Below are 15,660 nucleotides of genomic sequence, written 5' to 3'. Positions count from 1 at the left end.
AAAGAAAAAGCAATGTTGGTACTTTGGGACTGAATTTCTGGTTTTGAATGCACTTTAAGCACCGTTATCTTCACTCCAAGTCTTATAACGTGAAACTGATCAGCCATGTGCCCCACAATCATCAATTTCATTTTTTTCAAACTGATATCTCATCCAAAGGAGTAAGGATTTTTTTTTTTTTTTTGAAAGACCCAAATGAGTAAGGATGATCATCCTCGGAGGAGGATGTCATTTAGAAATAAATACACACAAAATATTATAGACCACTAAGTGAGTCACACGATTATTAATCATTTTTTATTTTTTTTTAAAATTTTGTTTGTCTTTATATCTCCAAATAGAAGAAATTGAGTAGATCATAAATTGAGAAGATCTTTTTTTTTTTTTGAAAGAATAAATGAAGAAGATCTTAACTTCATCCAAATAGCAAATAATACAATGAATCAATTACATCGTCCATTCCCGGGGTTCCATTTAAAACCACAGTATAACTCTCTATGGATATAGTCCACCGAAATTGTCAATTTCATTTTTATATACAAAACTTACTTGTTTTTTCCATATTCAAAATTTACTTAATTATGTGTGTAAGCAATTAAAAATATCATCACACACCTATTAAAAATTGTCGATTAATTTTTTTTATTAAATGTAATAAAATCAATTGTATTTTTAAAACTATCTTTCATGTGACTCATTTCACATAAATAATACTGTCATAAAATAAATAAATTAATAGAGTTATTATAATATTTTATTCTAGACCAATTAATAGATATTATTTAGTATTATCCATAAATGGGATAAAATTATTATTTTCTGAAATGGATAAAAGTAATTAATATTTGTTTTATTTTAAATTTTAGAGTTGATTTTCTTTTTCTTATATTCAAAAGGATAAAAAAAAAAAGTTATTTTATTGACTAGTATAGCTAGCTACTAATTTTATGTTTTATCAATAAATAATTTCTGGCCCATTATAAACACGTTTTTTTTCTTCAAATTCATTGAATAATTGATATATCTGATTTATGATATGAATCAGATACATCATATTATTCAATGAATATGAAAAAAGAACTTTTACTTTCTTTTTTTGACCAAAAAAAGAACTTTAACTTATAATCGTGACAAGAGTATTCTACTAATTTGATATCAGGTGTATCTTTTTTAGAGGTAATATCAGTTGTACTGTAAAACCAAAAATATACATGTTGAGGTTCAATAAATAACTAAGTTGGTAAATTCGGTGTGACATCGGGTGTCAATGTTAAACGCAGATAAAACAGTATGACACTAAAATTGATAGAGGAACCATGAAGCGATGACTCTCATTGTTGGGGTGATCATGTTCATAGAAGAAAAAAAGAAAAAAAAAATTATGAGTTGATCTTGTCCTTAAATCACTCTTTTCAATTTTGTCCCAAAATTATACTAAATAGTTTTTAAACTATACAAAATCCATCAATGTAATCCTTAAAGTGAATGAAAATTCATTTATTTCGTCCCCAAAATCTCAATATCATGGACTAAATTTATGAATTTCACAGTTTAAAGACTATTTAATATATTTGTATAGTTTAGAGACTAAATTGGTGAGAGAATGATAGTTTATGGATTAAATTCATGAATTTTTAGTTGTAAAATTATAAGGATCACCTAGACCTATCCAATGTATAATTTAAGAAAGCTATCATTAACTTTCTCTATGGTTCTTAAAAACTTCAAAATGATGGTAAGGGCTAACTCTTACAAGATAACACTGTAAATATATATGATTTTTACCCTCTCTAAATCAATCTGATATTTTGTTTGCCAATTTTTACCCCCTAAATCAAGCAATGGATACAAGATTTATCATTTATCAGGATTGTACGGTCCAAATATGAAAAAACCCTAAAAAAATTGAAGTGAACCTTTTACACATTTGAATTTTAGGATCTTTAGATGTAAAAATTTTATTTGCAAATTTTTACCCTCTCTACATTACGCAATGGATACAAGATTTATCAGGATTGTATGGTCCAAATATGGAAAAACCCTAAAAAAATTGAAATGAGCATTTTACACTTCTGAATCTTAGAATCCTGTGATGTAAAAAAACGTTAAAAGATTTGAATTGAGCATTTTTTTACCTTTAGTTTGTGGCATTTTAGAGGCGCAAGAAGTTTTAAAATTTTTGAAGTGAACATTTTACACTCCGGATTGTAGGTAGAATTATGAGGTGTGAAAAATTTAAAGTGGGCATTTAACACCTCTAAATTATAGAATTCGCAGGCGTAAAAAATTATGTGAATATTTTACATCTCTGGATTACAGAATCTAGGGGAGTATACAAAATCTTGAAAAATTTGAAGTGAGCATTTTACACCTTAAAATTTGAGAATTCATGATGCAAATAGTTATGATATTTTGAAATTAATATTTTATGCGGGATTGTGGAATCGGAAGGTGTAAAAATCTTGAAAATTTTGAAGCGATCATTTTACACCTATGAACCGTAGAATCCTAAATAAATAAATAAAATTGAAAATTTAAAGTGGACATTTAACACCTCCAAATTTTAGAATCTTATCCAATTGTCAAATTTTAGAATTATTTTTTGGGACTTTATAAGAAAGTGGGGTGGAGATAGCTTTCATAATTTGAGGTGCCCAGTTTTATTGACTTTTTCATTAGGGATTTAACAATTATTTGGTTCAACTTTTGACAAAAAATTTATTTTTGGCTAAGTAACCTTGTGACTAGAATGCACCTTTTCTCAAGATGAAAGTGGGGTGTCTGGGGTTCGAACCCCAACCTCTGCATATAACAATGCATGTCTCTGTCAACTGAGCTATGTTCACGGGGACAAAAGAAAAATTTAAACCAACCTAATCTACATCAGTTTTATTTGAGTTTCAATGTCTAAACCAAATTGAATGGTTTAGGTCGGTTTAGTTTAGTTATATTTATTAGTTCACTTAAAATTTAAAAAATTAAATCAATGCTGCTTTTTCTTTGTATGCTGCATATATATACCATGAATACTAAACCACCAACCGACTTTATGTATATCATTTTATGCAATTACATATTATATTACCATGTTTTACCTGCATATCATAGTAAACCACCATTCTAATGACACTTGAAGGACGAGGGAAGGATACACTTAGTGCAGAAGACCCAGCTTATATTGCTGCCTATGACACTTTCAACTACCTCTAAAAAACTTAGTAATTAAGAACACTAAACTACATAAACAACTTCGTAATATCAGAGCAAACAACTTCAAATATTAGGCCAAACTGGAGAATCATTTCAACATATGATACCAGTTTAGTATTAAGCAAAGTTTAACTCTTAATAAAGCAAAGTTCAAGTCAGTTTAGAATTAAGCAAAGTTCAAATCAAATCAAATCAAAAATAAACTTCAACTTCAAGCTAGTATCGAAGCAAAACATAATAATCAGATTTAATAAATAAAAGGTGACATCTAAAACTTTGCTAAGTTAGAAATGAATGAAGTTGATAGATGAAAAATCAGAATAACATTAAGTTAAAAAAATTTAAAAGATGTAGTGAAGATATCTAGTAGTGCAAAAGATGGAAAATCAGAATAACATTTGTTGATGTACCAAAAAATAAAAAATAGCAGTGTAGTAAAATAAAATTAAACAAGAAGAAAACATAAAATTGTATTTAAATCCTAGACAACTAACAAGAAATCTTGAAATTCCACTCAAAATAACATGCGGTGAACTGAAGACCGAAGAGAATAGATTGAAAAAGGAGAGAAGAGATCGCTAGTCAAGAGAAGGAACAAACTACAAATTAGTTATCCCCTCGTGTCTATTATAAGAAAAAATTTACCTTTTAGATTTATCCAATAATTAATTATTTTGCTGGACCAACTTGTTACGAGATCTTATTGATAGCCTCTATGATAGCCTCTACTCATGTCCTAACTCGTCGGAGAGCTAGATTTGCCTCAATTTTTTGTCTTTTCCCTTCAGCCTTATTCAAGTTAGCTTCTGCTATTTTTAGAGTTTGTTGTGCTTCTTGTGGATCAATGTCAATACTCTTTTCCGCATCATTTATTAAAATAGTGATCTCATTATTGCCTATTCTAACAAAACCCCTCATCAGAGCCATCGTTACCCATTGTCGGTTGTTATTGTTAAGGCGTATTTTCAAAATACCAATATCTAAAGTTGTGGCAATAGGCGCATGATTTTTTAATACCTCAATTTGTCCACTATTAGTAGATAAAATAATTTCCTTCACTTCTGAATCCCAATCACTTAGTAGGCAATAGACGTATTTGTTTTATATTAAATATCAAATACATAAGCTTAAAAAATAGTTCTTTTTTCCTTATACTACCTTCATTCCTTTTTAATTGTCACTTTTTGACATTTTACACAAACCAAAACAATCAATAAATGTTACTACTCTTGATACAATTGTTTTTTACTTTTACTAAAATGGCATTATTAATTTAATATTTCATTTCATATGTTTCTCTCTCCAATAAATATATAAGGATAATATTGGTAAAACAACATTTAATATTACATTGAATTTGAAAGTAACAGTTAAATATAAACAAATCTTTTCTCAAAAAATGACAATTAAAAAGAAACGAAGGGAATAATAGCAACCATAGAAGAGTGATGAGAACATTCCATCTAACTTTATCAATGAATTGCACATGGCCACATTAAACAAAATCAATCCTAGTTGCTACATTATCTTTCCTACTAATTGTCTAGTCAAGTATTAATTGATCCAGAAATATTACAAAACAATCAATGGAAAACCAAGAGGCATTTTCTGCAAGACTTCCAAGAGTTTATTCTTTTACACGAATTAAGTACTTTTTTTTTTTTACCAAATCACGAATTAAGTACTTATGCACCCCATCTTGTTGCTTCAAATGTTCCCCTAGGCCATGTAGTAGCTCACAACATTTAAACGTTCTTGCATCGTCCCATTTTGTGTAGCAACCCATTCCTTGTTTAATAGAAACTACTCTCTATTTGTTGAGAACCAAAATAACAATTCAGAACACCATGATGAAAAGTAATCACTTTAACACCATTTGCCTAATATTTTTTAGTCACACACACCTATTAAATGTGGCAATAGATTTCATAATCTTATCCTAAGAGTCATTCTTCCGAGTGACTTTTAGCACTGGATTCTGAACTTTTCTTCTTTAAGCAACACGTATTAATAGTATATTTTTTTAGTTTGAAATTCAAATGCTAAAAGTGTTCCTAATAAAGTATGTATTGCAGAAATATGACTAGACTAAACACTACACTGAAGTGTTTCTTACATATTTCAGAAATAATGTACTTGCCACTTTGATACAATATAATGTGGACCATATTGGACAAAGACAATATTATCAACACATCAAAAGGAGCAATTCTTCATTAGTTTTTGTTAAAGCAAATAAATAATTCTACTAATCACAATAGGCTTAATTGCATATGTAGCATTAGTGCATTACACATTTCTTTCTATATAATATATTGTTAGTAGTAAGTTTGCATTATTTATATTTATCTTGAATGAAATCATGAGATAGATAATTTAAACTTAAAATATTTTACCATAATAAATATGAGTACAAAGGATCACAGAAGAGAATAACTTAAAAAAGAAAAGATGACACACTAAAGAGAATACAGAGGAAAGTGTAAAAAGGCTCCCCCTGTAACGAAAGAGACTTTAATTTACACTTATCCACAATCTTGAAGACACAATTGAAGAGGTGTTGCAAATACAAAACAAATATCATCAATTAATCCATCTCTTCAATTATCTTCTTTTCCATTAAAACCATGATGAAGAGGAAGAACAGTGCACTTAAACAGTAGGGTTACTCCTGAATGATCCAAGAGCTTTAACAGCACCTGCTCTTAAGATGAATTGATGGTAGAAGGCTGCAATGGCTGCCCCAATGAATGGTCCAACCCAAAAGATCCACTGACCACACATAAAGGAACAAAATATTAGAAAAAGTTTCCATATTCCTTATCTTTTTTTAGTTGTCAACTTGACAATGCCAGTTCATTCAATACAAATAATTTATATGGCCTACAAGAATTAAGAGTATAAACTAAGTATATTATTAAACAAGCCAAAAATATATGTAAAGCCTATGTTTGGTTCCATGGCCAATTGTGTTGGCCACAAACCAATGCTGGTTTGGCAAAATCACGGTGCCTTGGTCAAATCGATGATGATTCCAAACATGAGCTTAGTTATGTTTGGATTACATACCTAAAACTGGAAAAGCAATTATGATCCAAACATGAATTGATGAAAATCATTTGTTTTCTGAATATATTCAAACATAAATCATGTTCCATTTAACTCGTTTTTTAACCAAAATCAATTCTCATCACCACATGACAAAACATAGGCTAGTCGTTTAGCAACATAACAATAACAAAACTAGCAAGAAGTTAAAATGTGGAAAAGGGCACTCACATGGTCATCCCAGGGCTTATCTTTGTTGTAGATAACAGCAGAACCAAGACTTCTAGCAGGATTGATGCCAGTGCCAGTGACTGGGATGGTTGCCAAATGAACCATGAATACAGCAAAGCCAATGGGAAGTGGTGCCAAAACCTTCACATACAAAACAAAAAACATTACATCCATTGAATTAAAGCAGATACGAAGATATTCCAAACATACGAATACAAATAATTAGAAAAAAACATAAAGTGACAAAATAAATGGAGGATGGACAGATGGGACAAACATGCATGTGAAGCCCATGATTTTATTCTTTATTTATTAGAAGGATCTAGTAAAAGTAATTGAAGGTATTAATAGATGAACCAAAACTGATATTGACTTATCAGGAATAAAGGATGAATCTGGAAATTCCAATTAGATTTGCCAGCTTAGGACAATGACATAGAAGTCATAGGCACAATTAACTATGAAGACTTTAATCTCGAACTTAACACACATAAATTTTGTTTTCAAGGAACAAATTAGAATCCACTTTTTACAAGTATGGCCATGAAATTCAACCACCTCCACAAACAACTCATATAAGGTATGATGGGGACCCCCATATATACCACAAAGGCACGCTGCTGTTGTGTGTCATTAACAACATCATTTCATTGGGAAATTATGGTGAAGGAAAGGAAAAAGATAGCTTTACCACCCTAGCATGTTTAGGTGAACCCAAAAGATGCAAGTAAGCACTGAGAAATTAATGATGGCATTTATATTTTGGAAAACTTACTATCCAAGATGTTGACTAAAGAAGCCAAGCAAAAAAGTAGGTAAAAATTCATGAACATTGAACATTACCCTTATTATATTTGGTAATTACTACTATTGAAATGAAACGCACTATTTTATTTTCTTTGCTCAGAAGCAATTTGAGATCATTGTCTTGAAAACTAATTATTTTATATCTTAAAAAACAACCAAAGCAGAACCGCACCAAAAAACAAACCAGTTCAAACTTGTTTTTTTTTTGGTGGTGGACTGAGCTAAGTTGTTAATATAAACATATATACTACTACCAATTTAAGATCATTATCTTCAAAATTAATTATTAGTATTACATTAAAAAAAATATTTGGTTCCTCTAGGGATATTTCCCACTTTAGAAAATAAATAATTTAAGGAATCTCAATAGATTATTTTTTTTGTAGGTGTGTATATATAGCATATCAATAGATTATTTGATTTTGTAATTAATAATTGAGCTTTAATTTATTTCTTGTTTAAATTGATTCTTTAAACTCATTAAAAAAAATGATTCTTTAAAACATGCCAAAAACTAGGAGATTGCAATATCAACAAAAGTATTTTAAAAGAAAAGTAGATCAAACTTGCTAATTTAGGAAAATTCATGTCATAGCCACTAGCAATTTGTAAATATTTTATTTCTCCTTCCACATTTAGTCACATATACATTCCCTTTAATCAGTATTTTGAACATACCTCAGGCAACTAAATCACATGTTATATTATATTATATTGAATATTCTACACAGTTCATACATTATTATTCATACATGCACTTTGAAAACATGACAACAAGAAAAGGCAAAATAAAAATAAAAAATAAAAAAAATGAAAACATACCGGCACATGTGAATCTCTAGCACTTCTCTTAGGATCAGTGGCAGAGAAAACGGTGTAAACCAAAACAAAGGTACCAACAATCTCAGCACCTAATCCAACACCAGTACTGTAACCATCATGGAGAAAATTAGCACCACCACCATATCTATCAAAGTAAGCACTTTGAAAAGCCTTAACCAACCCAACTCCAGCAATAGCTCCTAAACACTGAGCCACCATGTACATAATTGCTCTGATCAAAGACACCTTACGAGCCAAAAATAGCCCAAATGTCACTGCTGGGTTAATGTGACCACCTACAATAGATTCATTTCAAACCCATAAATTTTCATACTTTATAAATCACACCTTCAAATAATAGTAACCCTTTATAAAATAAACAAAAAAACTCTTTCAAGTTAAACATTTTTTTCTCATTCATCATATTTGCAAGAACAAAAAAAAAAAAAAGCCCGTAAGCCCTAACTCAACTGACAATACCGATATTGTTAGGTCGGACACTTTTATACCAATATTGTGAGTTTCAGTGATACTAAGGACTCAAAAGGAACAAGGAGATCTGAAGAGAAAGGAGTGAAGAAAAAGAAACCTGAAATTCCAGCAGTGCAGTAAACAAGGACAAAGATCATGCCACCAAAAGCCCAAGCAATACCAAGAATTCCAACACCACCACAAGCATCACCACCAGCTTTAACATCAGTTTGAATACTGTAACCAATCACAGTCAAAACAGTAACGTAAAGGAAAAGTAAAGTTGCAATGAACTCAGCAATAAGAGCCCTATAAAAGGACCATTTTGTGAGTTCTTCAGCATCAATGAGTGGTGCTGGTGGAGGGTCATGGTAGTCTTTGTTAGAGAAAGAGCCACGTTCAGCAACTTCAACATCCTTTGCCATTTGGATTACCCTTATGAAACAACACACTCAAACAAGAATGGAAGTTGTTAGAGAAGACAAAGAACGGAGAAAGGAAGAGACTTTGATGATAGAGAAGTGTGGAAGAGAGTGAGAGGAGAGGGGTATATATGGTTGAGTTGATAGAGGAAGAGGATAGGACAATTCCCTTATTTTATTTTATTTTATTTTATGGATTATGCTAACCAGTGCCTTCAGGACAATGGTTAAGGAAACAAAAAAAGAAAATTTTAAGTTGAAAAAATCATTTTTTATACTTTTAAAAAGTTGAATGTACAAGTTTCAATGTAAGATTACTATATTTGTTTCCTTAACTATTGCCCTGAGAACACCGGTCGACGTTTTCCTTATTTTATTTATTACTTTCTCTTTCTTAAAAGTGAATCATGGTTTCTACTTTCTTTAATTGTAAAAATGGGATAATTTGTCTATTAATAAATTAAATTTTTAATTTATTAAAATAATCAAATAGATATTAAAATTTCTAATATAAATTTTCTAAATTTTACATAACATCATTTAAAAAGTTTTATCATATATCAATTGATATGATGAGTTTTTAGCCTTAAAAAAAAAGGATTTAAGTTTTTTAACTCTCTTTATAAACTTAAAGATTTTTTTGTTGATGGATGATATGTAAGTGTGTTTGCTGATGAGATATCAAATTGATTAAAAATAATTGAATTAAAGAGAGGATTTTGTGTGTTAGTTTTTTTTTTTGTTACATATATAAAACATTTTGTGTGTTCGTTTTTTTTAAGAAATTTTATGTGTTAGTTTGATAGGTACATTTTGGCACCGAGCAACAGAGCACTATTTTTCTTTATTAAAAATATGAATATTTGGGTTTGATGGTATTTGCTTTCACCGACCCTTGACATCCACCACAAATTGTCACATATAACACCACCTCCCCACCAACACTCCCTTCTTTTTCAATTGCCCGTTTCTATTTCAACATTTTGTCATTTTATTATGTCTTCAGAATCTATATGATAGGTTGGGCTACTTTGCCTTTCACTCACGGGTTTGGTTTATAGACATTTCTTCAAACTTCTACAACTTGTACATTATTCTACCACATTAATCTTTTTTGCTTCAGGGTTTTTGGGTTTTTATTTGTCTTGATCTGTTTGTTAAACATGTTTAGTTCTTGTTTAGATTCTTTAAACTAGTTGCAATGCATATATAAGTTGAACAGGTATTGATCCAAAAATATGAAATCTAATTACTTTCGTATTGTTTTGGACCAGTTAGAAAACTAATCCCACCTTCATTTTATAGTTATCACGAGTGGTGGAACCACCATTTATATTGTATGGGTGTAATGATATAATCTTCAGATTTTTTTTTTTGGAGTACGTTGTTGATGTATCTGTAACTTGATATTGTAACTTTGTTGGTGATTCGTTTTGTACATCTTGTTTGTGTTGAGTCATTTTTAATTTCTATTATATTCTATTTTGGTTTGTTAAAAACTAAACTTTGAACAATTTAAACGTCATAAGGAAATTTTCAATAAAAGCCTACTAAAACTTAAGTAAATCACTTTTATGCCGAAAAAGTCGTGTGAGACTTGTAGTCAATTCCAAAATTTCCAACCCTAGCTACTCTTATGAATAATTGCATCTCTATAAGTAATTCTTTATCAAGAACAAGTTGTAATGGTGTGATGAAATGTTTATAGTATTTATGTATTTTAGGAAAAAATAGTTTGTCTTCATCAAAATAACCGTAGTAAGTTCGTGACCCACATAACAAGTTCAAGACACGTAAATCCAATACTTAGGACTTGTATATAGAAGAAGGAAAATTTCTTCCCGTGACGTAAATTGAAGAGCTAGGTGACAATACATGTTTTGGAAATCTTGCCAAATTGATTAAGTACTTTGTACTCCTAGAAGCTATTCTTTCAAATAATTTTGTACATGATGATCACGCATGGTGGTAGATTTTGATTTTATGTATCCTATTCGTATCCCTTATCCCTTAGCTGTTGAGTGAAAATCCCTCATGTTGGTGCATTGTGATGGACCAACCAGATACTTATTTTAGCGATGCTTTGAATCAAAAAAAAGATCAGAACAAGAGTTGCCATGCCTTATTTAAGCTTTTTTTTTTTCCATATCAATGCTATGTAACATGTGGATTAATGATTTGATTTGCTTTGTAATAAAACATAACTTGTCCAAGTCCAAATCCCAGACGTTATAAAACAGTGAATGATCTGTAATTATAAATTCCAAATGATACGTTTCTTTCGAATATTAAAAATTAGGTCAAATAAAAGAAAATATATTTGGATTTAAGTCTATTTTGATTGGTTTATGATAAAAAACGAATTTAACAATTTTATATAATGCTAAAAAATTACATGAACACAAAATAGTTTTTAAAATAACACTACAAATATAGTCTCATATAAAAGAAATAGTAATAAAATATTACGGTTTGATTTGTTTTACCGCAAATCTTTTGAATAATGTGAAAGAGATACCTTAACCAAATCAAAATTTAATTGGGTCAATTCAAAGGAGGTGTAAGCTCTCTTGTTTATAAAAAAAGATAAATAAAATTTATATTATCAATCTGTTACAATTTTATTTTTCATGCTTATATTATGATTTTATTTTCTCTTTATTGTATTAATTTTTGTACCAATAACTACTGTTAGTTTATAAATTTATGATTGTTTCATAAATTGTCATACAATAGTTGTTAAAATATTTCATCTTTAAAAAAATGATCGGATTAACTCATTTTCCCTCGCACTCGTGTGGATGTATAATGTATTGTTGATCTATCGCTATCAATATATCACTAAACTCCCGATTATGCGTCTAATCATACGACAAAGATTATGTTTTCTTAATTTTCATGTGACCCGATTGAGTTGAAGGCTAACTTCTTCTTAATTGAATCGAATTGTTGTTTATTAACCAATTAAAATTTATTTATGTTCTCCATCACGAATTAAACTCTTTCGGCAAAAAAAATCCAAATTCACTTACACGACTTCACAATTATTTGCATCAGTGGGGGGTTTTCATCTGATAAATTAATGTACTAAAGTTTGCATTTGAATGATGTCTGTCCAATCACAAAACTCGTCAATTATGATTTTTACGATTATAGTACTGCCATTATTTATTTTTACACAATTGTTTTTATTTTTGGCGCAATAATAACTACACTACACCCACTTTTTAAAATTGGTGTAAAATGAAAAAGTAATCATATGTACAATCATTTTATACAACTTTGATGACAATTTTTATTTATTCTCTTTTTATTGATCCAAAACAATAGAAAAAAATAAAAATATAATATGAATATAAGAGAAAAAATTGTCACATAATTGTAATAAAGTGGTTGTACAAATATCATTTCTCAAAATAAAAAATACTCCACTAGTGACAAAATTAGTACTGCTATTGGTACTGTGGTGTATTGACTGTTGAATTTGAACTGGACATGAAATTAAACAGTGGTGTTCCCTTTGAAACAGTGGTTGATGTTCTGTTCCAAATACAGAAACGTGTACAACACAACACAGGGTTAAAATAATGGCCGGTAACTCGGACTCAGAGGTAAGAGTTAATGACACCGTACACACGTGTCTAACTATTATTGGACCTTATAGATAGCTTTGATCTTTTTTGTAAACACAACCTTCGAGGAATAAGACAACCCATATGTTACAGTGTTTGACACGTGGTGGACCATGAACCACACAACAAAACATGTTTATTGCAACTCTTTTTTCGAGTAGAAAAATGGAAAAGAGACACGCAAATCGGCGGAACAACAAAAAAGTTATGGTTCGAAATGAGTTGGCGGTTCCACCGTGAACGTTGGGGTGTGGGGCCCACCTAGTCACTTTGTTTGCACGCGGGTCCCGTTGTTTCGAAGGGTAACGGTTTTCTTTTTCTTCAATCATCCATCAATTTTTGTAACGGATACAAGACTATATGATCCACGTCATCGTCCCGAAAATTCTAGAACCATAAATGCTCTTTGGTATGTTTTCTTGTTGGGTTTATGTATGTGTTTTCAGTACTCCCTCTTATCTCATGAAATTCTGCTCTTCTAACAAAAATTGCTACTTCCGAACAAACTTTCAAAAATACTCTTACTTAACTTGAGTCGCACTTCGTGAGTTAATTCACGTAGGTTATAAACCATGCATGAGTTAACTTACGCTGCAGGTTCGGTGTGAATTTTCAGCGTGTTTTAATTCACGTTGCACGTTGCATGAGTTAAGTCACGTTGAGTTTAACACATGCGTGACTTAACTCACGCAAGGATATTTTTGAAAGTTTGGTTGGGAGTGAACAAATCTTGTTGGAAGAATAGCATAATTATATCTCATGGACCATGAGGGTTAGGAAGAATCCGGTTTTGCTTTAATAGATCACATATAATTAATCATCTGAGACACTCTTTAAGCATCTTAAATTTAACAATTATTTTTTTAAAAAGTCAACTATCACTATTTTAAATGCATTCAATACACAGCTTTTTATATAAAATTTACTATTTAAAATACTTAAAAAGTGTCCCGGGGTCTCATTAACATTTCCCATAATTTAAAAGAAAATATTAACAAAGGTCGCAACGCAAGGGCACTTGTTAAGAAATTTAATGGAAAAAATTTATCTTAAAAATTGTGTATTTATTGTATTGAAACATTTAAAATTGACTTTTGTTTCATCAAATTCATCAATTATTTCTTTTCTTGTCTTCTTAACAAGTTCTTGTTAGTAAGACCATAGTTCAAAAAACTACTATGTTTATTTTAGATGACAAATTTGACCATGTTTAATATTGACCAAACATATTTCGATGATATTTTTTTTTAATTTTAATATAAAATTTGTCTTTTAACTCTTATTTAACTCTTTTCTTTGTAAGGCTCAAGTTTGCATGATCATGATAAATATTTTCTTTTACCAAAATTATTTTTTAATGAAAATCATATAGTAATTTGTGAGAATTTCAAGTAACTATATACATGAAAGAAGGCCTGTAATAGCTCAATTCCACCAACCAAATAGCCACTATAATTCAGGATATTTTAATCCCGATGTCATTTGGACAATTTTATGAGTTCTTGTCTTCCAAAGACCTTAAACCCAATACCTTGGTAAACAAGTATCACGATTTCACCGCTCTCATGCTATGTTAAATTGATTTAAATTCATCTCAAATGCTAGCTCAAACGATGATATCTAAAATTATTTGTACATCTAATACCAAACATGTTTGTTTGCCCCTATCAATACGTGGTACAAATTGTTGTATAGCGTCAAAGAAAGAGCTTGGTGATGGTAGTGGTGAAGTCGTAGTATTGATTCCCTAGGTACATGGTTCTACTCCTGCAGAAGACAAACACCCCTAAAAGCTCATTAAACATTCATCTAAACATATCTAATAAGTATCTTACAATTTTTAAATTTGATGAACAAATTTGATCAGCCAAAACTGAGCCAATCTGGTTTGTGAACACCCCATTCTTTAATCAAATTACTCTTCACATTTACGCATTACTATTATTACATGGAGAACTTTATAATTAATAATATTACGTTGAGAACTTATCTAATGATTTTTTTGCTGTTGAGAAATTTGTTATATGAATTTGAATCCGTTAAATCTTTCATTTTATAATATGATGATAATATCATAATCTTTCTGTTTAAGGCAAATTTATTTATATTCGTATTGATTGGATAAATGATGAACGATCCAATTTTTCGTATAAAAAAAATAAGGATAATGCTGAATCTAGCAAGAGAAAGCCTCACGAATGTATTTCAAATTGATATGATTGGTTACTTAACGCCTATGCATACCGTGTTTTCCGCCAAAGTTTTAAATAAAGTGGTTTTGGAGTTTTACTTCAACAGCTTGTGATGCTTCGTGAAATAATGATTCACTACATATAACTAGGGGTGTTCGCGGTGCGGTTTGGTACGATTTTAAGCATAAAAGTCATTCAAACCGCGAGATAAAAAAGCATGCAGTTTGGTTCAGTTGATTTTTAAAAAGTCATCCAAACCAAATCAATGCGGCTTGGATCGGTTCGGTTGATGTTGTTTATCGCGAGATAAAAAAAATTACATCAACTCTAATATTGCCGACTTGTTACAAAATAAACATACGATATTTTATTTTAATGTTTGCATGATAAAATATGACCATACAATTATACATGAATTGCGTAGATCTTATACTTTTATTTTCAATCCAACAATATTTGTGTTGCCTTAGTATAGTCATGTATTACATGTGTTATAAATTGGCAGAACATATCTCCAAAGTTATATGGGTAACTCCATCATCCAAAAATAACATTTCAGTACCAAACAATTTTAGATATCTAGCATAACATTTTTTTTTTTTGGTCAAATATCTAGCATAACATTTTAGTACCAATCAATTTTAAATATCCAAAAAAATAACATTACAATACCAATAAAAGTGGTCTATCCAAAATAACATTTAAAAACCAATAAAAGTTATTCTTTCAGTTTGGTTTTGTTCGGTTCGGTTTCTGAGATGCAAACCGAACCGTACGGTTCAGTGCAAAAATCATCCGAACTAAATATGATTTTTTGCAATTTCG

The 15,660-nt window shown here is 30.1% G+C and overlaps 1 protein-coding gene across 1 annotated transcript; it reads right to left on the bottom strand.

The window, feature by feature from the left end:
• Positions 1 to 5,578: 5,578 nt before the first annotated feature.
• LOC11422978 (aquaporin PIP2-2) lies at positions 5,579 to 9,130 on the bottom strand. The gene is made up of 4 exons (XM_003591859.4): positions 8,708 to 9,130; positions 8,119 to 8,414; positions 6,490 to 6,630; positions 5,579 to 5,982 (listed from the first exon to the last, which is right to left on the bottom strand). Exons 1-4 carry the CDS (start codon positions 9,012 to 9,014, stop codon positions 5,863 to 5,865), a joined length of 864 nt encoding a protein of 287 aa, XP_003591907.2. The 5' UTR covers positions 9,015 to 9,130; the 3' UTR covers positions 5,579 to 5,862.
• Between the last annotated feature and the right edge of the window lie 6,530 nt (positions 9,131 to 15,660).

This window comes from Medicago truncatula, chromosome 1 (genome assembly GCF_003473485.1).
Source record: "Medicago truncatula cultivar Jemalong A17 chromosome 1, MtrunA17r5.0-ANR, whole genome shotgun sequence".
NCBI lineage: Eukaryota > Viridiplantae > Streptophyta > Magnoliopsida > Fabales > Fabaceae > Medicago > Medicago truncatula.
This window is presented reverse-complemented; position numbering and strand designations above follow the sequence as displayed.